This window comes from Schistocerca cancellata, chromosome 2, assembly GCF_023864275.1.
Source record: "Schistocerca cancellata isolate TAMUIC-IGC-003103 chromosome 2, iqSchCanc2.1, whole genome shotgun sequence".
NCBI classification, from domain to species: Eukaryota; Metazoa; Arthropoda; class Insecta; order Orthoptera; family Acrididae; genus Schistocerca; species Schistocerca cancellata.
Window position 1 is genome coordinate 692112798 of NC_064627.1, and position 26679 is coordinate 692139476.

A 26679-nucleotide genomic window follows, 5' to 3' on the forward strand; every position below is an offset into this window, starting at 1 on the left:
AGGAGCTGTTGATTACATAGTTGTTCTGTTGCGCAATCATTGCAAATGTGATGTGCTAAGGGAAAGTAAAGTGTAGAAATTTTACTTTCAGTTTTGTGTGTAGTGGCATGTGGTTTTTGAATAAAAGACAGAAATTAGTTATTTGTTGGGAATTTTTCTTGTTGGTGATAAAAGAAATAAAATTACTGTGAGTAAGGCATCTAGAATATGCAATCCTTATATCTTAGATTGCACTAATTGTGTTGTGGAAAGAGGCATTTTAAGAAACCAATCTTCCTGCTCTCCATACATGAGTTGAACAAGAAGACAGGAAGAGACTACAACATGGTACAACCGGAAGTACCCTCTACCACTCACTTTTCAATGATTTGCAGATTATAGAAATAGATGTAGATTTTGCAGTAAAATAAACTTGGCTTCTATCTGATGGCGTAAGAAATGTTGTACAGAACTTATATATTTTTCAGCATACCACAGCAAGTGCATAGACCCATGGTTAACACGGAACAGAAGAGTGTGCCCAGTTTGTAAAAGACGTGTATTTGCTCATGATGAGCATTTGTCTGAGACAGAAAGTGACACAGACACCGATGATACCACACCTCTTCTTCGCCAGCCCTCTCATGTCACTCAAGGTGGAACCTTCACACCAGCATCATCTGATGTTGGGGTATGTGCTGTAACCGTCATATAATAATATAGTTAAACAAATGACAGTGAATGAAATAGTTTTACCATGTGATTTGACAAGGATATATGGCATAAAACATAATAAGTTGCTGAATATTAGAAACTTACTCAAAATAAATTATAACATATGTTAAACCCAATAACTTCTTAGCTTTTAAAGTAAGATTTTTTTTCTTTGCCTGTCTGAATTGATATGGATGACGCCATTTCCACAGAGCATTTTTTTTTTTTTTTCCAGTAAATGCTGTTTATAAAACAGATGCACTCAAGTAATAAAGATTCTATGCATCTAGTACGAAGCTGCTTGCAACTCGCTGCTCTTATTCAAGAAATCAAAGTAAAGTTCAGTAATAGTTGGGCAAATAACTTCAGTTAATGAATGCACTCACATGCACCAGATCTCGGGATCCCTTTTTACATCTCGTTTCTTGGATCAGAAATAAACAAACTTCAAATGGCAAAAATCAAATGTAAATTCATAAATCAAGAAAATAAGATTAATTTTATATGTAAGATTAAGAGCAGTACAAAATTAAACTTAATAAACATGACTGAAGTGATGTAGATGGAATATGAGACATCTTTCCTAATGAGTTTGTCATTTTGCACACTGAAAGAAACTGATATATATGAATTCTGAAGAGAAAATGTTTCATAAACCATTCAAATATACTATCAAAAAGAAATCATATAAATAAAATTATATTCAAATTTCATATTATATCTTCACCATCTTAATGAAGACGTGTACTAAAATTTTTCTTGAAGTTAAGTTTTAGATATCATTATAATACAAGATCCCACAATTGATTCACCACTCATAGTGCCAGTTTCACTTCTGGAAACAGTGTGGATCACGCAAAGTGTTTTTTGCGAATTTTTTCTTATCGTGTCTATTGTTGCAAATCTTTGTCCTTTCAATCTGGTTTTCAGCTTTGGAAATTTATTTATTATTTATTGTATCCAAGACATCACCATTTTACAAAACAAAAAAAAATTATATTACAATCCAAGAGAAGCAGTTATAATACAATAATACATGGTTACAAGGTAAATTAACAACAATAATATAGGAAAGTATGTAACATATAATGATAAGCACTAAGGATGCGAAACAGAGCGATTTTCATATCCCACGTGAAGCTCAATACACTGCAGCTTGAATAGCCTTGTCATTTGCTTCAAATAGGTCTTGAGTTGAACACGGGTTGTTTAGTTTCCTGCAGACCTGTGGGTCTTGCTGTTCTCCACACTCGCAGGGCTCGTCTACACTGATGTAGCCCCATTTTTCCAAGTTTGCTCTGCATCTTGATACGCCTGTTCGTAGTCTATTCAGTTCCACATCAACATGGATGAATGTGTGGGTACATTACCGTGATGCAAGTACCGTGAATTGTCTTGCCTCATTTCAAGACGTTTCCTTCTAACATTTTCTCACAGGCGTCGCAACACATTCTGATAGTACCATTTATTAACAGTGTGTCCTGTGGCAGGGATTCATGTTGAGCTAATCCCTCAAAGTCAGAGAAAACTATCAGCATGGCTTTGACATTTGACCTGACCGCATGAGGTTGATTTGGTCTTGGAGAACCTTTTCCAACCCATTGTGAAGATTGAACCTTGGTGTCAACATCATAATCATAGAACCATGTGTCTCACCAGTTACGATTCTCTTAAGGAACATCTCATTCTCATTTGCGCAATCTTAAAGCTCTTCTCAGATTGTGAGGCGAAGGTCTTTCTGGTCTTGACTTATGAGCTGTGGGATGCTGTATCAGGACTTCACGAAATGATCCAACTGAAATGTTACACTCTTCTGCGGTCTCTTGAACTATCAGTTCTCGATTGGGATGCACAATTTTGTTGACATTCCTGACATGAGTGTCATCGGTAGATATCGAAGGGTGTAATTGTATCTCTGTACAGGATGCCTGGAAGTGCTGTAACAAAATTCTTTTTATCCAAATTTCATCTTTTATTAGAAAGACTTCAGAAAGACAGAAAGGAAAAAAAGTGTAATTGCAGCAGACATTTAAATATAAATGTATTAAAGAATAATGGTGGCACTGTAAATTTTTGAGACTTAATTCAGAAATATGCTTCTAATTTAAATTTCACTGAATGTACGAGAAGAAATAGCCACTCTGAAACATGTATTGGCAATATTCTGACAAATTATCAGATTGTGGATGGAAGTAAGTTCTGTTTGGATTTAGGCATATCAGATCGTTCAGCACTGCTCTCAGAGGGAAACCAGAATATGTGAAAACATGTTTTAAAAGGAACTTTAGCAGAGAGAATTTAAATATGTTTTCTAACAAACTGAGAACTATAAACTGGCCTGTAGATAATGGTGTGTCAAGTGAAAAAAAAATTCAAAACATTCCTAGAAGTTTTCAACGAAACTTTTCCCCCCTCGAGCTTGGCGACAAAGAGTGGCCAATAAAATAAATTGGATTACACCAGGAATAAAATTTTCTAGTGCCAGGAAAATACTGCTTCACAATGAGTCAAAGCTGACTTTGTGGAGTATGTAAAGAGATATAAGAAGACATTCAAAAAAGTTGTACAGGCAGTAAAAAGGAGGCTAACAACCTGTATATTAGGAAACACGAAAATAAATCAAAGGCAATTTTGAGTGTTGTCAAATCTGAGTTGAGAGTAAAGAACAAGTGTCAAGAAATTGTCCAAATTAAAATTGAAAATGATATAATTATAGATTCTTTTCAAATGTCAAACTGTTTCATAAATTTAGTAAAATCAGAAGTAGATATCACAGCCCATCAGGACAAGGTAGATATCGACTATGTAAATATAAAACAAAATGCAAGCCTTAAAACATTCAAAAGAATTATCCCAAAAGATGTAAAAGATGCTATAGTGTCTTTAAAAAACAAGAAATCAGCTGGGTAGGATGGAATTCCAACCACTGTAGTAAAGGCTGTTCATAACATCATTTCTCATCCATTGGCTAAAATTACACTACTGGTCATTAAAATTGCTACACTAAGAAGAAATGCAGATGATAAACGGGTATTCATTGGTATTATACTAGAACTGACATGTGATTACATTTTCACGCAATTTGGGTGCATAGATCCTGAGAAATTGGTACGCAGAACAACCACCTCTGGCTGTAATAACGGCCTTGATACGCCTGGGCATTGAGTCAAACAGTGCTTGGATGGTGTGTACAGGTACAGCTGCCCATGCAGCTTCAACACGATACCACAGTTTATCAAGAGTAGTGACTGGCGTATTATGATGAGCCAGTTGCTCGGCCACCATTACCAGACATTTTCAATTGGTGAGAGATATGGAGAATGTGCTGGCCAGGGCAGCAGTCGAACATTTTCTGTATGCAGAAAGGCCCGCACAGGATCTGCAACATGTGGTTGTGCATTATCCTGCTGAAATGTAGGATTTTGCAAGGATCGAATGAAGGGTCGAGCCACAGGTCGTAACACATCTGAAATGTAACGTCCACTGTTTAAAGTGCCGTCAATGCGAACAAGAGGTGACTGAGACATGTAACTAATGGCACCCCATACCATCACGCTGGGTGATATGCCAGTATGGTGGTGATGAATACACACTTCCAATGTGCGTTCACCGTGATGTCGCCAAACACAGATGCGACCATCATGATGTTGCAAACAGAACCTGGATTCATCCGAAAAAATGACGTTTTGCCATTCGTGCACCCAGGTTCATCATTGAGTACACCATCGCAGGCGCTCCTGTCTGTGATGCAGCATCAAGGGTAACCGCAGCCATGGTCTCCGAGCTTGATAGTCTCTGCTGCTGTAAACGTCGTCAAACTGTTTGTGCAGATGGTTGTTGTCTTGCAAACGTCCCCATCTGTTGACTCAGGGATCGAGACGTGGCTGCCCGATCTGTTACAGTCATGTGGATAAGATGCCTGTCATCTTGACTGCTAGTGATACAAGGCCGTTGGGATCCAGCATGGCGTTCTGTATTACCCTCCTGAACCCACCGATTACATATTCTGCTAACAGTCATTGGATCTTGACCAACATGAGCAGCAATGTCGTGATACGATAAACTGCAACTGCAATTGCGATAGGCTACAATCCGACCTTTATCAAAGTCGGAAATATTGCATTTCTCCTCCTTACACGAGGCATCACAACAACGTTTCACCAGACAACGCCGGTCAACTGCTGTTTGTGTATGATAAATCGGTTGGAAACTTTCCTCATGTCAGCACGTTGTAGGTGTCGTCACCGGTGCCAACCTTGTGTGAATGCTCTGAAAAGCTAATCATTTGCATATCACAGCATCTTCTTCCTGTCAGTTAAATTTAACGTCTATAGCATGTAATCTTCGTGGTGTAGCAATTTTAATGCCCAGTAGTGTATTAATCAGTCATTTGAGGAAGGATATTTACCGGATGTGTTAAAATATACTGAAATAAGACCATTGTTCAAGAAACGCTCACCAGATGACATGGGAAATTACCATCCTATTTCCCTGCTGCCAGTTTTTGGTAAGGTGAACAATTGTTGCAAAACATCTTGAAAACATTCTTATAGAAAAAGATATTTTAGTTAAAAATCAATTTGGATTTCTAAAGGGGGAAAATACAATAAATGATACCATGGAATTCACTGAAAAGATAAGCTCTGCTTTAGACAAGTGTAGAAAGGTCACAGGTATTTTTTGTGATTTGACCAAAGCTTTTGACTCTGTCAATCACTTACTACTTCTACACATGTTAGAGAGATATGGGCTCATGGACAGGGCATTACAGTGGTTGAAATCTTATTTGCCAGAAAGAAAACAGGGAGTTATTCTAAATTAAAATGGAAAAAAAATCATTCTCGGACTGGTAAAAGGTTTGTACAGGGGTCCGACAAGGCTCAATTTTAGGACCTTATCTTTTTCTGCTGTACTTAAATGATTTACCTTTAAGCATTGAAGTTCACTACGTTTTATTTGCAGATGACACCTCGGTTTTAATTGAAAATGACAATTAAGAGCAAATTCATGATACTGTGGAAAATATAATGGGAAACCTAGAATTATGGTTTCAGCAAAATTGATTAAAACTCAGTGTCACAAAAACACAAGCAGTGCATTTCGTTGCTGAAACATCATCAGAATCTCCCATAAAAACAGTGCACAGCAATCAGGAAATGACTGAAGCAAGTTATGTGAAATTTTTAGGTCTAAATCTTGACAAAGATTTAAATTGGAAGGCACATATAGACTTCTTAGCAAACAAACTAAACAGCCTAGTTTGTGCGATGAATGTCTTATCTGGTTCCACACTCATGGAAACCAGGAAGATAGTCTACCACTGATACTTTGAGACTATAATTTGATACAGAATAATTTTCTGTGGAAACTCTATGAACAGCACAAGATTACTTATACTTCAAAAGAGAATCATAAGAAACGTGTTTAGTCGAAAAAAGAACATCATGTCGCCCATTATTTAAAAAATTAAAAGTACTAACCATTCCTTCTCTGTACATATATGAATTTTTTATTTTCATTTATAAAAATCAAAACTCACTTGACAATTTTCATTTCAACTACAATTCAGTACTCATCACAGACACAGTTTCAAACTTCCCTCTCATAATTTGAAACTTTATGCTCAAACATCATTGTACATGGGATTAAAAATTTACAGTAAATTAAATCACACAAATCTTTTAAATATGGGGTTTGACCCAATAAAAAGATTGTTATTTAATACACTAGTGGAAAAAATGTTATTCAATTGAAGAATTTATGCAGGACAGTTAGGCAATTTGAAAAGAAAGGGAACTATAAAGATTGTGTATTATATAATTAATTTTTAATATATTGTATAAATTGTATTGCAAGCTGCAAAATGATGATACGTGTTGTATATGTTCTTGTTAAATTGTTCATCTCTAAAAATTCAGAAATGCCTGCTTAAATATGTTAATTATTATAACCTTATTTTTTTTTTAAGTAATTTGATGTGTCTCTAGTACAAAAATCTTTGATTTGTAACTTATGTTATGAGACGAATAAACTACATTCTACACATGACCTGAATGAGGGTCATCTTAACTTCTGTCTGACTAAGCATTATAGTAGTAGCAAAAGAAATCCGACACACAATTACATTACTGTTGTCTCTGGAATAAAAAGAGGATGTACAGAAACTATTTTTGCTGTTTTGCTTACCCCCTTCCCCCCCTCCTCCCCCTCCTCCCTCCTGACACACACACACACACACACACACACACACACACACACACACACACACACACTCTCACTTGGGGGGGGGGGGGGGCAAGACAGAGCAATTAATGATGTAATGATGTCAAACATGAATGTATTTATATGATAATTTTATTAATTTCAGGGGAGCAGCATCACAGGTGGAAGTACAAATCGTGTTGAACAGAATGATTCGGCTGCAGATCTGTCACGTTCTGCACCAGCAGCTTCTTTACCCCGAGGAATTGCACGTCACATTGGTAGACGACGCAGACTCTTTCATTCAGTGCAGCCTGAAGTGGCACATCAGCGGCTCCAGCCACAGCAAGATTCAGAATCTGTAACCTCAGAGTCCTCTTCTGCTTCAACAGAAACCTCATCTGATTACTGGGACAGTTTGTATGCATCAGCTGAAGCTCCAGATGAGCCACAGCAGCAAGGTAATGTGATGTTTTGTGAGAGAGGTAAGTAAACATTGGATTCTAATCTGATGCTCTATTTGTTCCTGTCAAAACTGTTTTATAGCCCCTTTTAAAAAAAGATGACAGACTAATAATTTGAAAATGAATGGGCTAAAATTTTATAAATTTCTGCATATACTAGAATAATTAACTCCAGGTTAAAGACAATAAGACAGGTGATCTTAAGATGAGGACATGGGTGTCTTTGGAAAAATTTGAAAAATGAAGATAACATTTTTGCATCAACAAATATCACAGCATAACATCAAGAATACAATTTAGAAACACACATCTTATACTGAAGCTTTAAAAAGGCTTCCGACAAATTTAACAGGCATAATCTGTGGGATATAATAAATGCTGTGGGATATCCCCACCATCTCATTACAGTTCTAACAAGAATTTCAGAATGTTAAAACCATTTTAAACGTACTCCGTAGGCCATCAAGTGCTTTCACAGATGAAATTTATTGCATTATGTATAACATTACTTTACTAATCAGTTTCAGTCCATGGCCATTTTAAGATACCTGCAGTAATAATATTAACAAAGTAATGTATTGGTTCAGAGGTGCAATGACCACTCAGAGAGGTTGAAGAACCAAAATTTCCTGGCAGATTAAAACTGTGTGCCGGGCCGAGACTCGAACTGGGGTACAGCACTTGCCCGCGAAAGGCAAAGGTCCCGAGTTCGAGTCTCGGCCCGGCACACAGTTTTAATCTGCCAGGAAGTTTCATATCAGCGCACACTCCGCTGCAGAGTGAAAATCTCATTCTAGGTTGAAGAACCGTTCTAGTGCTCAGGAAGGCAATGGCTTCCTCACCTAGGCATTATCAGTTTGTAGGTTGTTTGAGAGACGGGAGTGACATTGTGGCCAATTGCAGAGAAACAAACGGTGAACATAAACAGTTCTTTATTAATTAATTCAACTTTGACAGTCATATGAGTATGCCATCATATCTGACACAGTTTAGGGTCAGCATGTAATATTCCAAATAATAAATAAGTGACTAGGATTTACAAACATGAATGATAGAAAACTTAATGCCACGTTGTTGTTATTATTGAAGTTGGTTTCAATGTAGAAAACAGTGAGTATCTCTTGTGATACCGTGGTAGTTATACCAAAACAGCGAGTATCTCCTTGTGATATCATGGTAGTTATACCATATTGTAGTAACCAGTTGAATGGTATTTATTGGGCATACTTTCATAATGACCAGTTGTTTTATGCCTCCAAGAAATGACATTATGCCATCAAGACCACTTTGATCTCTTACACTTCACTCCAGTACGTTTTGACCTTCCTTCCGAAGAAGGAACTGCAGCTCATGATGGAGTCATTTCACTCATTTGTGATGACATCCATAGTCATACCATTTCCTTGAACACCCAGCTACAAGCTGTTGCTGCCAGCTTTCTCTCCCCAGTTTTACCTTTTCTCTCTGTAATATCTACATATCCTACCATCTGATCTACCAGGGCAGACATACTGCAGCCTACTGTACAGCTCTCTCAACCTTTTTGTTACTCGGTGACTTCAACACCCATCATCCTATTCGGGACTCTTTCAGAACCTGCCTGAGAGGCTCTCTCGTGGCAGATATTCTCAACCAGCTTACTCTCATTTCTGTCAGCACTGTAAACTTTCTTGCACATAACTCTTTCTTTCTCTAATGCACAGCTTGCTCACCATCTAGAGTGTTCTGTCCTCAAGTGCACGCACACGCACGCGTGCGCGCGCGCGCGCACACACACACACACACACACACACACACACACACACACACACACACTTGAGCAACCATTTCCCATGTGTAATTCATCTGTATGCCCCATCTGTGTGCAAAACCAATTGGCAGCTTTCTAAAGCCAAATGGAGGCTCCACTCTTCATTGGCAACCTTTGATGAACAACATTACTGCAGCAGTGATGATCAGATAGAGTACCTTATAAATGTTATTCCTACTGGCGTAGAATGTCCCATCCCTCAAACTTCTTAGTACTGTGACATGGCCCAGTCCCCTGGTGGACTAAGGAATGCCACGATGCAGACTCGCGCGTGGAGACTTGCACTCTGTCTTTGAATGCCATCCCACAAAGGAGAACTGTATTTGTGTTATAAACAGTTGCCCTCAGTGTTGTTGCTTTATCAGAGATAGCAAAAAATCTAGCTGGATCTCTTTTACTAATTCTTTTAACAGTTTTACTCCCTCTTCTGTTGTTGGAGGTACTCTGTGTCCTTCTGGAAACAAAGTATTTCTTCTGATTCCTGGCTTGACTATAACAAATGGTGTGATCATGCACCCTATCGATATTTCCAGCACCTTGGGTCGATACTTTGAAGAGATAGCGAGCCCCACCACCCATTACCATCTTGCCTTCCTCCTTCATAAACGAGAGGAGGCGGCTCAGGAGAAATCTCTAAGAATTGCAAATGCTTCAAAACCATTTTTACAGTGAGAGAGCTCAAACATGCTCTCACCCCGTCGTAGTCCTTCTCTCCAGGGCTGAACGATATTCACATTGAGATATTGCAGCACTTGACAGGAAGCACTTTCTCCTTCATACATATAATTGCATTTGAATGGATGGCATGTTTCCCAGACGTTGGCTTGAGGCCACTGTAATCCCTGTATCCAAGCCTGTTAAGGTCAGACATCTTCCATCCAGCTAGTACCCAATTTCCCTCAACAGCTGTGTCTGCAAGGTGATCAAACACGTGATAAATGATCAACTGATATGGTGGCTTGAGTCTCAGAATTTGCTATCAAATGCACAGTGTGGATTTCGTAAGCACCACTCTCCAGTTGATAATCTCATCACCCTGTCAACACATAATATGAACAATTTTCTGCAGAAATACCAAGCTGTAGCCGTGGTTTTTAATTCACCTTTCTACATTCACAAAAATTTACAGCTAATTGCTGGCAATTTAAAATCTGTCAAACAATTGCACAGTGGAATGTTGTTGGTAAAGATGCTGCTGGTAAGCAACCTCCAGAAAGTTCAGTGCCTCAGAGAATATGCAATTGTAACTGAGCTACACAGCACCTTAAACTTCAGCAGAGGTGTTGGGACATACAGAGATCTGGTGGACATACCCAAAGAACAACTGACGGTTGAGTGGACGCAAGAAGGCATTGTTGGTGCACAGAATATCACAAAAATGGTGGATGGGGATTAGTAAAATCTGAATCCTTTATCCTCGCATTAAATAGTATGGAACTTCCAGAGCATATCAAGGCAGGTTTCCCTCATTTAAGTGTGTGGCCCTACGTCCCCAACTGAACTGTTTTAAATGCCAGCACTTCGAGCACAGCAGTTTAGGATCTAAGGGAGAAGCCACTTGCAGTAAATGTGATAAGACCACCCGTGAATGAGTCGTTTGTTCATCTCCTTTGAAGTGCGTGAATTGCTCTGGGCATCACCCTGTCTGTAGTTGAATCTCAGCATGTACCTTAAAGAACGGAAGATACGAGTACTTAAAACTATGAAGCACATCCCATGTGGTGAGGCCAAAAAGATGTATAAGGCCATGCAGCTCCCCACATTAACTACCTCCTTTGCTCCAGCTCTTAAAAAGCCTGTTCTGAAAGTCGATGCTTGATACACAAATGGAGGTTGCTGGTGTCAGCACTACTACTTGTATTTGTCAACACACTTGTGCTGCTGCATTTATTTAAAAGCTTGTACCTCCCCAAAACATCAGAAAAGTCCGTGGCTGCTGGTACTGCAGGGTTCCCTACCCTTCAATTGATTCAGTCTGTTCCACTGTCAAATACTGCTACTACCACTGCTATGGTTGTGGCTCTGAAGACTCCCCAGGCCAAAATATCAAAGACCAAGTGTCAACTGCTGATGGAGACAGAAAACAGTCTTATGATGTCAGTGTCCCTCTCTGTGAGGTCTCTCTTGATTCATCTTCACAACTGATGGACCTTGATGTCAACCTGGGCACTCATCTCACCCCAAGACTATCTCTTCATCCATTTCAGGATCCATTATGGGGTGGAAAGATAGGGTGAAAGTGCTACCCTCATAATAAATGGCTCCCACACTACAGTGGAACATTAATCACCAATGGGTTCAGGACCACATGGAAGAATTGAAACTCCTAGCACAGGAGCTTCCCCTCTGCCTGTGTTTGCAGGAAATGTATTTTTAAAGCATCTGAGGCCTCTGTGCTAAGAGGCTATGTCCTCCATTGCAAGCATGATCTGACTGGGGACAGGGCCAAGGGAGGGGTCACTTTGTTTTTCAATAGTGCACACCACTCCTATGCTGTCCCTGTAGGTACTGAGATGCAAGCAGTTTCAGTTCAAATTCTTGTGTGTCAGAGGATCACTGTTTGCCCACTTTATTTACTTCCATAAGTTGCGACAGATTCTGAGGCTCTCACAGATGTTACAGGACAGCTCCCCAACCATTTCTCCTACTTGGAGACTTCAATTATCATCATGTATTGTAGTGTTCAACCTCTGCTTGCCCTTGGGGTTAGATTTTGGAGAGCAAATGATGTCTCTCGAGCTGTGTATCCCCAGCATGAGCGTTCACATGTCTTTGTGCCGCTACTGGAACATCCTCAGCCATTGAGCTCTTTTCCTGCTCACCAGCCCTCATGGACACTGTTCAGGGGAAAGTCGCTGATAACCTTCATTCTGGTGACCACTTCCCACTCTGGATTCACCTACTAGTGAAGCTCTCCCTAAACATATGCAGCCATGGATGGATGATCAGCAGAGCCAGCTGGTCATTTTTCAGCCAGCTGGCAGTGTTCAGATGTCACAACAGCATCCAGGAGTAGGTGGACCACATCACATGAATGATCCACTATACCACTGACATCTCCATCCTGAAGCCCTCCTGTCATTTTCAAAGGCAAGCTGTCCCTTGGTGGACTAATAAGTGCCATTCAGTAATCTGGGTCAGGCATGTGGCTCTGCAATTGTTCAAGTGCCACACAATCACAGAAAACCTTGCAGCCTTTCAATTGGCGAGGGACAAGGCTCACCATAAAGGTGAGCAAGCAAAGGTTATGGCAAGTGTTCCTGGGTCCTGTCAACTTGTTCTACACCTGAGTGATTCCCGGTAAAGGCAGTTGATTACCTCTTGTCTCCAAACAACACCTGGAGAAATGGCACAGACAATGACAGAGCATTTGGCACTGACTACCGCCACTGCCAGCAAGATCCAGTGCTCCGTTGTTACCGTACCACTGAGGAGAGGGTTGAGTTGAACTTCTGTTCTACCAATTCAGAGTCCTGGAACTGCCCATTCTCCATGTGGACTCTGGATTTGGCACTGTCTTCCACTCATTTTACAGTATCCAGTCATGACCAGATGTGTTAAGTCTTACTGTAGAATTTGCAAAGAGTGTCAAAGGAAATCCTCTTACAAAGTTTTAATTTGCTGACAGGCCAATTTCCCGAGTCATGGCGAGAGGCAATCTTGGTACCTCTTGTCAAATCAAGAAAGGACCAAATGTTTCCCAACAGTTACTGGAGTGTCACCTAAATGAGCTGTATAGGAAAGACTTTAGAGTGCATTGTCAGTTGTCGTCCCGTCTGGATATTAAAGGAGAGGCAGCTACTTAGCCACTCCCCGTGTGGATTCAGGAAATATTGGTCAACTGTTGACAACCTGACCATGCTAGAGGTGGAAATCACCAGGCTTTCCTGCATAAAAAGCATTGTCTAGGGGTATTTTTTGACATCAGTATGGTGTACGACACTACTTGGAGGCGCAATATTCTCAGTCATCTACGCAAATGGGGCTTTCTTGGTCAACTCCCCATCTTCATTTGATCCTTCCTCTGAAAACATCTTTTAGGTACAGAGTCTATGATATGTGGTAAGATCGTTTTGTCCATGAAAATGGTGTTAATCCAGAGCAGTGTTTTAAGTGTCACACTTTTTTCTATAGCCATTAGCTGTGTAACGTCCACAATATGGAGCCCTGTCCAATGCTCCTTATTTGTGGATGATTTTGCATTATTCTGCTTTTCCTCCAATACTGCAGCAGCAAGTCATCAGCTGCAACTTACGTTGAATAGGTTGGAGGAATGGACTACAAACACCAATTTTATATTTTCTTCAGAGAAGTATGTTCATTTTAATCTTGTCATTGTTGTTTTAATTCACCTGACTTGCATATGTGGAACACCATTGACGCTTTTAAAAACTGTGAGGTTTCTGGGCTCATTTTTTACTCCAGACTATGTTAATATGAGACAAAGTGTACTTTTCATATAATTGTTACACTCCTCGCCTGGTCCTACTCAACCCAACAAGCCATTTTTGAAGATGTTTACCTCCACCTCTGTCCATATCAAACCTACTAACCACCCTCAATACATCTCCTTAGACAGCTGCCACCTGTTCCATACCAACAAGTCCCTTTCGTACAGCCTAGCCAGCCATGGTCGTCACATCTGCAGTGACGAGCAGTCTCTCTCTCATATACCATGGGTCTTATTGAAGCCTTTCTCAGACTGTAATTATCCTCCCACCCTTGTACAAAAACAAGTCTCCCGTGCCTTATCTTTCCAATCTCCCACCCACTTCTCACCGTCCGGCTACAGAAGAGCATTCCCCTCGTAATCACTCAGGACTGGAGCAATTGAATTACATTCTCCGCTAGGGTTTTGACTACTTCTCATTGTGCCCTGAAATGAGAAGTGTCCTGCCCACTATGCTTCCCACCCCTCCCACAGTGGTATTCTGCCGTCCACCGAATGTACACAATATACTTGTCTATCCCTACACAACCTCTGCTCTCAACCCCCTACCTCATGACTCATATCCCTGTAATGGACGTAGATGCAAGACCTGTCGCATACATCCTCTCATCACCAATCCAGTCCAGTCACAAACATCACCTATCCCATCAATGGCAGGGCTACCTGTGAAATGAGCCATGTGATCTACAAACTCAGCTGCAACCACTGTGGAGCATTCTCTGTGGGTAGGACAACCAACAAGCTGCCTGTCAGCATGAATGGCCACCAACAAACTGTGGCCGAGAAACAAATGGACCATCCTGTTGCTGAACACACTGCCAAACAAGACATCCTTCATTTCAATGACTGCCTCACAGACTGTGCCATGTGGACCCTTCCCACCAACACCAGCTTTTCTGAATTGCACAGGTAGAGACTTTCCGTGCAATATATCCCATGTTCCCGTAACCCACCTGGCCTCAACCTTCATTAGTCATTGTCCTCACCCATCCAGCCTCTTCCCTGTTTCCATTCCAATACTACACATCTCTCATTCCACAATCGCACCCAGTCTTTTTACTTCTCACCTTTTTCAGTCAATTTATGCACATTGCATCATATTGATTTATATGAGGGTGTGTTGCGCTACAAATATTGTTGATCCTCTACAGATCTTCAAGCATTTCACTTCAGTTTTCTGGCTTTGCAACTTTCTTTCATACAACAGCGTCATCTGCAAACAGTCTCACAGAGTTTCTGCAATATCCACCAGATTATTTATGTATATCATGAACAGTATGGCCCTATGAGACTCCCTTGGGTTACTCAAGTATGATATTTCATTCCCTGAATTATTATGTGGAACTAGACTGAATACCTTTTGGAAGGTGAGGAACACAGCATCAAGCTGTTATCTAACATTCTGATGACTTAAAGTGTGAGTGTGGGTCTGGGTTATACTGATTTATTTCCCCAAACCAGATTCCACTTCTTTATGAGATGTCTTGGGGTTTGCAGCCTGTCTTCTTTACTGGATAGCCGGCTGCTGGAAACTGTCTTGACTTCTTCTCCGTCGAAAAACTCTAGGTACAGGAACTTTCAAGCCTCTTTCTACTATTGAAATAAGTAGCCATACAAACTTTACGTTTTGTCAGTCAATTATGTATTTGACTTTCAAGCACAATAAAAATTCTCACTTTCAACATATGTGTAACTTCAGTAAGTTTCTTGTACAGTTGTATGTTAGAAACAAATTGATTTACATTCGAAAGAAAGTCTGCTTAGACACCATATCTTTCTTAAAATGAATCAGAAAATACGTCTTGCCTGTACCAAGGCTGAGTCAAGAGTCTTTAAGGGTACCTTTTTTTTTTTTTTTTTTTTTTTTTTTTTTTTTTTTTTTTTTTTTTTTTTTTTTTTTTTTTTTACTGTTCTTGTTTCACATAACAATAGTCAGTGACGCAATAAGCTCAAAGCTGCATATAGACTCCATAGTTCTTCCGTACACTCATTAACACATCTATGGATTGCCCAACAAGTACTTGTTGGTGCTGTTCGACCGCCGCAGCTACTTTCTTCCTGCGACTGATTTTAAACCTGCACACACAAATGTGATGCAGGTTCGAATCCTGCCTCGGGCATGGATGTGAGTGATGTCCTTAGGTTAGTTAGGTTTAATTAGTTCTAAGTTCTAGGGGACTGATGACCTCAGAAGTTAAGTCGCATAGTGCTCAGAGCCAGCCACAAATGTGATGCACAGTAGGTAGGACTTTACCATCCCACAATCATATCAAGAATATCGTGTGTTCGAGACAGTAGAAGGCTGAGTGGTTCTAGAATTTACACAGAAATTCTCGAATCACTACAGTTATCTACAGCCCCCTTGCTCTCTCAAAAGAATCGTGTTAGAGTTTTACTAGAGCTATATTTTTGGAATCCAAGTTGATTCTTACAAAGGAGATATTTGTTCTCCAAAAACATAATACATTATCATAAAATGTTTATCATAATTCGTTTTTATGTAGCTGTCTGCTGTACTTCAGTGATCTGACTGTCATGCCTTGCAAAACCTCATATATGAACCATGCTGAGTTGTGCATTATTTGGGGAGTTCAGTGTCGACCTGTTAGCTTCTGCACTATGAGCTGGGTGAGTTCATCAGCTCTGAGGAATAAAAAGTCACAATATTTATCATCACCTCTTGTATAGTGAAACATTGTGGCCTTTAAATCAGTGTTTGGGTTAATGACTCATTTACTTTCCTTTTTTTCCCCCCCCCCCCCCCCCCCCCCTTCAAAATTAATATTGGGGGTAGTATTCCTTTCAGTATTTTAACTGATTTTTTTTTTTGTAGGGGGGGTGGGGAGTTAAGTAGAGATTGGCAGTCGTATTTCTTTCAATATTTTGAGTAGTCATGTTTTAGCCATTTCTTCTGGAAAGAACATTTAATACTATGAATGAATGGTTGCTGACAAGTGTATTCTGATATGGTTACAAGAGGCTGCTGTTCCAGCAAAATCTCAGTTAGTGATTTGTGTTCTTCTGTTCCTTCACGTACGAGAAATGACACACACCTAAAGCTAGTTTGTCACATGTTCATGTGAGTCAACAGATTTCAGTGATTGGCAAATAGAATTTGTACCTTTCACATACAGTGATGAATTGTTTAATGCAGAACGGAAGTTTGAATATTTTTATTGCTTGTTATCGGAAGACTTCGAATACTTGGTCAGTTTGGTTGAATGATTGATAATGAAATAAGACACTATTTATAAAAATGCAAAATATTCTGACAAGGAATGACCATAACACTGCATTTCTTGGATTTGGTTACAAGTTCAATGCACCCAAGCAAACCATCTCGGTGATTGTCCCTGAAGTCTGCAGGGACATGTAATAATGCTTTTAATATAATATATGAGCACTAGCCCGCAAAAGGCAAAGGTCTCGAGTTTGAGTCTTGGTCCAGCACACAGTTTTAATCTGCAAGGAAGTTTCATATCAGCGCACACTCCACTGCAGAGGGAAAATTTCATTCTAGAGGCATCCCCCATGCTGTTGCTAGCCATGTCTCTGCAATACCCTTCCTTCCAAGAGTGCTAGTTCTGCAAGGTTCGCAGGAGAGCTTCTGTGAATTTTGGAAGGTAGGAGACAAGATACTGGCTGAATTTAAAGCTGTGAGGATGGGTCGCGAGTCATGCTTGGGTAGCTCAATGGTAAAGCACTTGCCCGCGAAAGGGAAAGGTCCCGAGTTCAAGTGTTGGTACAGCACACAGTCTTAATCTGCCAGGAAATTTCAACTTTATATTATCTATAAAATTTTGCTTGCTTACTAAAATTCACATCACATCGTGTTAATAGGTATATGGAGTTATTTTCATGTATTCTGGTTTTTTTTTTCTTTTTTTTTCCCCAAACTTGTCTGGAAAAATCCAAATTCAATAAAATCGGTTTTTGAGGTTACATTTTTTGGATTCATTGGGTGAAGTGTAACCTAGGCCAAAATTTGAAGAGATAAATGTGGGAAACTTGCAATAACAATCTCAAACTGACTAGTACAACCAATTTCTAACAGCCTAGGACTAAACCAAGGTGGTCCACGTATTTCTATTTTGACACACCATTGTACGACCATGAAAACTGATCTATTGCAACCATAATTCTGTAACTGAATCTTGAGCCGTATCACACTCGTATCACACTCTATGGAGTTTGAGGTGGTCCCAATTAATAGTGTGTGGGACTTGAAAATTCTCATATTTCCCTCTCTTCTAGCGCAGAGAGTGATATTTTCTCCTTTCAGTTGACACATTTTGATGTACAGATGAACCATACAGTAATGCAAAACTTCCTTTTCACTGTCTACTACAACTACTCTGCAACAGTAAAACAGAATAGGTAATAATCTCCTTGACCAGCCAAACAACCATACAAACCCAAGCTACACAATCTTTGCTAATGACACGATATTTCCCATCACACTCAGCAGTGCTAGGTCTAAGAAGTAGCAAAATCAAAGATAATCATATCTAGAAATGTTTGAGACTTCTGTAAAGAATAAAAATCCTGTGTCCCAGATTACAGGAGGGGGCAGATATCATCCTCTTGTAGACACCTATGCTGTGCACTATTTTGCTTGGAGTGGTATGATCACCAGCCCTAAAGTGGCAGTCTCTCTGTATGACTATCATGTTTCAGAAATTGAAATAGACTGTAAGTCTGGCCATTTAATTCCAGAAAGACAGTTTATTAGATATCGGTTTATTCAGCGACCCATTTCCTCCTTTGCTATGTGTGCAAAATATGCAGTTTTGCAACAGCTGCTATAAACAATGATACTATCTGTACTGTACAACAATGTGTTTTCAGTATTGAGAAATACATGTTGGAAATCTTTGCAGAACTTTCTGTACTAACAGTGTGGTGTAATTTTTAGAACATTGCACCCTTATCCTCAAGGTGTGTGGGACCAAAATCTTTGGGGCCAAACACTTTGCTGCCCATTTAAGTAACTTCAGATATCTCAAGCTGATTTCTTTCCCTATCACTATCAGGCTTTTCTAAAAAAAAAAAAAAAACTATAGTGTTTCATCCATAATGATCTAGTTGCTATCAGTGTGAAACTATAACCCTGCAAGGGCCTAAGTCTGGCTTGTATAGCTCACCTGTATATAAATAGTTTATATTTTTCTTTAAAACAGTAATTTTGCCATTACTGTGAAGGGTTGACTAAATTTTAAAAATATTATGTACAGGATAGATGGCTACTCACCATATAGAGGAGATGTTGAGTCGCAGGCTGGCACAGTGAAATGACTGCTATACATTTTAGCTTTGAGCTGAAAGACCTTCTTCTAAAGTAAAAAAACACACACACACACACACACACACACACACACACACTGAAAAAAGCACGACTCACACACCAATGACCACTGGCTCTGGCTGCTGTGTCTGAACTAATTGCAGCTGATGCGAGCAGCAGCTTGATAGTGAGGGGAGGGGGAGGAGGGGGCATAGCAAGATGAGGTGGGGGATGGTGTAGTACTGCTTGTGGGAGCATGCATGGAGAGATGGAGGGAACAGTGTGGTGCTGCTAGGTGGAGTTGGAGATTTGGACAGCTGAGTCCAAACCTACAATCTTGTTCGTGTTCACCATGACAAACTATACCTTCACCCACAATTACTTCCTTTGAAGAAGGCATCACTTTCAAACAAATCCATGGTATAGCAATGGGCACTCACATGGCATCATCCTTTGCCTACCTGTTCATAGACCATCAAGAGGAATCCTTCCTAACCATCCAGAATCCCAAACCCCTCACCTGGTTCAAATTCATTGATAATTTCTCCATGGCTGTGTTCAAGGGTGAGGACACCATATCCACATTCCTCCAGAACCTCAACACCTTGTTCCCCACCCACTTCACCTGGTCCTTCTCAACCTGACAAGCAACCTTAATGTTCAGCTCTATCTCATGGATGGCTACATCAATACCTCCATGTATATCAAACCTACCAACCACCAACAATGCCTCCAATTTGACAACTGCCACTCATTCCATACTAAGAAGTTCCTTCTGTACAGCTTTGCCATTCGTGGTTGTCACATCTGTTGTGACAAGTAGACTCTCTGTAAATATGCCAAGATCTCACTGAGGCCTTCACAGACAGAAATTACTTATCCAAACGTGTAAGAAACAGATATCTCATGTCTTGTCCCTCCAGTCACCCACCACCTACAGCTTATCTACCATCTGGCCACAAAGGAGCACTTCCCTTGTGACTTCAGTACCACCCACGGCTGGAACAACTGATTCACTTCTCTGCCAAGGTTTTGACTCCCTTTTGTTGTGCCCTAAAATGAGGAATGCCCTACCCAGTACGTTTCCCATCTGCACAGTAGTATTCTTTCACCTACTGATACTGTGTGGTATCGTTATCCATACCTGCCCCCAACCCTTTGGCTCACAACTTATATCCGTGCAATAGACGCAGGTAGAAGACTGGTCCCACCACCACCACCACCACCAAACCCAGTCTGGTGAGAGGCATCTCCTTGCCTGTCAAAGGCAGGATTATCCATGAAAGCAGTCATGTAATCTACAAAGTGAGCTGCAACCATTGTGCTGCTTTCTACATGGACATGAGGACTAGCGAGCTGTGTGTCCACAGGAATGACCACCGACAAGAGATAGATAGACCACCCAGTCTCTGAATAGGCTGCCCAGCACAATGTGGTTCACTTCAGTGACTGCTTCACAGGCTATGCCATCTGGACTCTTCCCACCAACACAAGCCCATCTGGAATGCACAGACAGGAATTTTCCCTACCATATATCTTGTGTTCCCCTAATGCCCCTGGCCTCAACCTTTGGTAGTCCATGTCCTCCACTTACCTGTCCCCTTCCCTGCTCTCACTCCAACACAATACAGGCTCCTATTCCACCAACATTCCCACTTCTTTTCCCTTCTTTACATCTCTGCTTTTCTAGTTCTCTTCTCTCCCCAATCCCACTTCCAAACCTCCCAATCGTACGGAGCAGCGGTATCCTGCCCCGCCATGTGTCTTCATGCTCTCACAAGCAGCAGTGCACCTTCCCCACCCCATCCTACTACTCCCTCTCCCTTTGGCCAAAATCGAAAGTATGTAGCAGTCATTTTGTTGTGGTCGTCTGCAACTCAATGCCTCCTCAACATGATGAGTAGCAATCTGTCCTTTTCATAATATTCTTGTTATTCCATCTTGAACTTTCCATTATTTTAACTAAATTTTAATATTGTTTAGTTTCTTACACAGAGCTCTTACTGAGACTGAAGTTGGGCTGACAAATGTTTTCTATAAGTAATTATATTTGGTGCAGAAGCACATGATGGATTTACCTGTATTATTAACATTTTTAGCCTTCCAAAGTATTACATGAATGAGACTGAGAGGGAAATGATGTGGTTGTCTTGGTTGGATTGTAGCAATGGCTACAAAAGTGAAAGTTCTTTGGTGGGAACGGCTTGGAAATTACTAATGCACCTCATTTTGGGAGATCAGCAAAAGGTGCAGTTACTGAATTGCATAGGTACAGCAGGAAATTATGGACCAACAATGACTCCATCTCTGTTATCAGGGAGCTTGATAACAGGTAGGTCACTCTTAACCTATGGGCTGAGCAACCTTCCTATCCTTTCCACTTTTTTCTGTCATTACATTGCCAGTTCATCTTGAAGGTATGTATTAGCCAGACATTCTGTCGCATTGTAATTTTACAATTTCTCAAGTAAATTTTCCTTTTGGTGTCATAAAGGATTTTATCATCTCATTTCACAGTACGGTCTAAACTGGTCTACACATTTCATTTCCCTGTAGAAGGTCTGTTCAAAAAATTCCGGAACATTCATAATTTTGTGCCAATGGTGTGTTGGAGCAAATTGCAGTTGGCATCCCTGCGCACGCCTGTGTTTAATCTACATCTACATCTACACTCTGCAAACCACTCGGGAGGACGACGGTTCAATCCCGTCTCCGGCCATTCTGATTTAGGTTTTCCGTGATTTCCCTAAATCGTTTCAGGCAAATGCCGGGATGGTTCCTTTGAAAGGGCACGGCCGATTTCCTTCCCCATCCTTCCCTAACCCGAGCTTGCGCTCCGTCTCTAATGACCTCGTTGTCGACGGGACGTTAAACACCACTAACCTAACCTGCAAACCACTGTGAACTGCATGGCGGAGGGTATGTCCCATTGTTGGTATTAGGGTTTCTTCCTTTTCTATTCACATATGAAGTGTGGGAAGAATGATTGTCTGAATGCCTCTGTGCATGCAGTAATTATTCTAATCTTATCCTCACTATCCCTGTGTGAGCAATACATTGGGGTTTGCAGTGTAGCCCTAGAGTAATCATTTAAAGTCGGTTCTTGAAACATTCTTAATAGACTTTCTCTGGGTAATTTACATCTGTCTTCAGTAGACTGCCATTTCAGTTCCTTCAGTATCTCTGTGACACTCCATGGATTAACCTGTGACCATTCATGCTGCCCTTCTCTGTATATGTTCAATATTGCCTATTAGTCCTTTCTGATATGGGTCCCACACACTTGAGCAGTATTCTAGGATGGGTTGCACGAGTGATCTGTAAGCAATCCCTTTTGTAGATTGATTGCACGTCCCCAGTGTTCTACCAATAAACCATATTCTAATGTGTAACTGTCAGAAGTTTCATTGTTGTATGCCTGTTAGTTATTCTTCAGTGCTGTATTGAGAACATTGTGCCTCACAGTTTGCAAATTTCGAGATGGCAGAGTTACAGGAGCAATGCGTCTGCTTTAAATTTTGCATGAAATTCGAGAAAACCTGTACAGAGACACACCAAATGATGCAGAAAGCCTACGGTGACGAGTGCTTAAGCCGTACTCGGTGTTACGAATAGTTCACATGGTTTAAAAATGGTGAGATGGAAGTTAAAGATGACCTCTGTTCAGGATGCTCTTCAATGTCTACCAACGGTACTCGTGTCAGAAACTTAAACAGAATTGTGCATGCCAATTGAAGACTGACTGACTGAGAGATTGCAGAAGAATGTAACATTTCAGTCAGATCATGTCACAAAATCCTGACACAGCATCTTGGAATGCATCATGTTGCTACAAAGTTTGTCTCACGGCTCATGAGTCAAGACCAGAAAGTCTCTGAAGAGCTTTTGCATCATGGCAAATGAGAATGAGATGTTCCTTAAGAGAATCATAAGTGGTGATGAGACGTGGGTCTGTGGTTATGGTGGTGAGACCAATGTTCAACCTTCACAATGGGTCTGGAAAGGTTCTCAAAGACCAGAAAAAGCTCTTCAGGTCAGGTCAAATGTCAAAGCCATGCTGACAGTTGTCTTTGACTTTGAAGGATTTGTTCATCATGAATTCATGCCACAGGGATAAGCTGTTAACTGATGGTACTATCAGGACTTGTTTTGATGTCTGCAAGAAAATTTGAGAAGGAAACAGCCTGAAATGTGGTGAGACAATTCATGGCTCTTACATCACGACAACACACCCACACATTCATTCCTGTTGGAACATGACTATTGCACGAAAAAACGAAATCACGTTGCTGCCTCATCCTCCATAGTCTCCAGACCTGGCCCCTGTGGACTTTTTTTCATTTCCAAAGTTGAAAACCCCATTGAAAGGATGAAGATTTGCAACAATAGACAAGATAAAAGAAAATTTGCAGACAGTGCTTCACACTATCCAGCAAGAGGCATACCAAGACTGCTTCTGGAAGTGGAAATGGTGTTGGGAGTGGTGTATCAATTGTGGAGGAGAGTATTTCAGAGGAGAGCATGCACAATTAGTAAAAGATAAGTGCAGAAAAAATTTTGTGGACAAAGTTACAGAATTTTGTGAACAGACCTTGTGTTATCTACTTGAATTGACAATCCTGAAACAATTTCATGCATTGTATCACATATTGACACCAACCTCTTTTGAAACCACAAGACTTGAAGAGAACTGCATTTGAGATGATACTCCTCTGGTGAGTTCACTCTATATTAATTATATGTGACAAAAGAAAACTGTATGTTGGGGACACAAACCCTGACACCTGCCTTTCAGTGACATTGGTCTGCCAATTACATAAACACACCTCGTGGACCAACTAAAATTGGCTTCTCTCCATATAGTTTTAACTTGAAACAAGTAATAAATACAGTGTATACTAAGAAAAAGAAGAAGAAACATACCATTTAACAATTTCAAGGGTGTGGAGAAGCCAAATTCCTTGCTGAAGCCATTCTGCTAGATAGATTACTCAGAGAATCTCCATAATGTTAATAAATAATGGGGAGAAGTCTGTGGCTAATTGAAATTTTGAGGAAGTCAGTAAGGCTGGCATGGGCACTGCAATTGGACGTGCACTATCCCTGAAAAGCTGGTGTCAAAAGTTGAGGTGCTCATCAGACTCATAATTTTAACTTCGCACATCAGAATGATGTTTACCTGAAAGATGGATTTTTTCATTTGATCCCATTTCCGAAGTACTAGTTTGTAGACTGTAGAGAATCCAAGACACTTACAGTCCAACGAGAGCAGAAGCTCAGTTGAAATAAGTTTACACAGACACAGTTTCATCATTCATTGCTGGCAATTAAAATTGAAACACCACAGAGAGAGAATGTGACAAATGTCAAATAGGCATGAAGGGTAGTAAATGCAAATGATTGGCAGTTGAGCATAACCAAACAAAAGAAGTTAGGAGCAAACTCGTATACATTCTTTATATAAGGAAAGATAGCACACTGACTTTTTCATTCAAGCAGTGCATTTGAATATTGGTTATATGTGACAAGTTCTTGTGTAATAAGGAGAAATGCCTACCAGCATGTCCGAATTCAAGAGCAGCAGGACAGTGTCCTGTAGAGACCAAGGTGTATCGTTCCATGATATTGGAGTTCGTGTTGGCTGAGATTCCATCACTGTCATTCAAATATGAAATTGATGGGTGCAGGAGGATCATATTCAATATCATGCAGGATCTCAGTGGCCCCAATGAGTAGCATCTGAGGACAGACAAATTGTTCACTCGGCTGTACAATATTGTACTGCAACATCGTGTACCTCAATTCAGGCAGTGGGCTTGTTTACTACAAGAAAAGAATTCACAGGGACAGTGTGATGATATACGGAGCACCACGGACTGTCAGCACTGTGTGCGTTCGTGCAACTTCCCTTGACATGACAGCAGAGAGAGGTGCACCCAACAATAACACAGGAGTGGCACCAGGTAACCTTTGCAGGCAACTCTCAGTTATGCATACAACATCACGGCAACTGTATCCTTGTGTAGGGGCTGTGAGGAGAAAGAATATTGTCACATTGCATTTGTCGCTGTCATATGGCCCAGTGCCTGTTGTGATGGTACAGTACGCCATTTGGTACACGACACAGTCACCTCTGGTTTGCATAGCTAGTAACTCAAACAGCAAGCATTACATTTCTGACATGTTAAGGCTGTTGGCTGTGAACTATCTTCGAGGTTTCCATGACGTTATTTTTCAACAAGACAATGCAAGATCATATGTTGCCCATGCTGTCATCACTTACCTCAATACAGTGTTCAGCTGTTGCACTGGCCAGCATGTTTTCCAGGCCACAATGCACTAGCCCCTAAGAATTTTGAATGCTGGCATAGAGTTGAAGCAGCATGTAATGATGTACCCGTATCTTGCTGAGCAAACTCAGTTCAACTTTATGTTCAGCCAGGTTAGACCTGCATACCAAATTTTACACACTGTGCAACCCAAATCACCAACAAATTTAATCACGTGTTCTTCCTACTTACTGTACACTCACGATAAGTAAATTTTTTGTTAGCTGCTGTTTGTAGTGCTGAAATTTTAATGGCCAGTAATGAAAACATTGTTGAGTAACATGTGACTGCCTGCACTGACTAGATGAAGCCCTATAACTTAATTGAGAAGCCACATGCCATCTATACTAAATAATAGTGGGATGAATATGTCCCATCCCATTAACTAGCAGAGGTTTGCATCAACTAGTTAGGGGACAGCAACAGCAGAAATCTATTTCTTCCACATGTAATTCTTGTAACTAAAAAGGGCAGAGTGAGCAGTATTTGTAAACTGTTATTCCTATTCCAGTAATGATACAGTCTGTATTGCCACAAAGATTGAGGCAGCATGATGAAATTGTTTTGGCGTGAACAATCAGTATCTCATCTGCAGCTCGTGGTCTAGTGGCTAGCGTTGCTGCCTGTGGATCACGGGGTCCCAGTTTCGACTCCTGGCTGGGTTGGGAATTTTCTGTGTCCAGGAACTGGGTGTTTGTGTTGTCCTCATCAATTCATGAATGTGGTGATATTGGACTGTGTAAAGATTGAGACTTTGTACGGGTGCTGATAACCATGCAGTTGAGCGCCCCACAAACCAAACCAAACAAACAAACCAACAATCAGTATCTCTCTCATTCTACTATACAGTACGGGTATTTTGCCTCTGTTACACCAATCATATTCAAAACACCGCGTGTATATTAAGGATTTATTCTTTTTCCTAGGCAAGCTGTAAAACATATACAACAACTAACAATGAATCCATATTTTTTAAAAATCGTATTTACTTCTGTAATGTACTGGATAGATAAAAAAATCTACTTGCCAAGTGATAGCAGAACAACATACATATAAAAGGTATTACAAATGTGAGCACTCGGAGCCAGTGGCTACTTCGTCTGGCAGAAGGATTGAAAGGGAGGAAGAGGTGACAGAAAAGAACTGGTCTTTCCTTCTCATGGTATCTGGTAAGTCTTCCCTGACCCAGGCTTCAGGGTGAGTTTTCCAAACGCTAGCCCTTTTCCTAAACCTCACCAGCCCTTTTCATTTCTGCTAGAAGAAGCAGCCCCTGGCTCCAGAAGCTTTCATTCACAATACCGCTTATATGAGTGTGCTCCTGTCGCCACTTGGTGAGTCAATTTTTTATCCATCTAATGCAGTATATTTTCAAAAATTGATTATTTTTGTTGATATATTTACTACTGTGTAACATATGCAACTTGTAAGCAATGTGAATACAAGGAAAG

The 26679-nt window shown here is 40.5% G+C and overlaps 1 protein-coding gene across 8 annotated transcripts in view; it reads left to right on the top strand.

The window, feature by feature from the left end:
* Nucleotides 1-26679, top strand: part of LOC126162451 (E3 ubiquitin-protein ligase RNF13) — a 152576-nt gene that overhangs the window by 116683 nt on the left and 9214 nt on the right. For 7 of the 8 annotated variants that reach the window (XM_049918973.1, XM_049918970.1, XM_049918969.1 and 4 more), the window contains 2 exons: nt 468-670; nt 7061-7379. In XM_049918973.1, the coding sequence (XP_049774930.1) occupies nt 468-670; nt 7061-7379 (522 nt within the window). The remainder of the gene's footprint in view (nt 1-467; nt 671-7060; nt 7380-26679) is intronic. The other variant, XM_049918974.1, reaches the window with a different exon arrangement.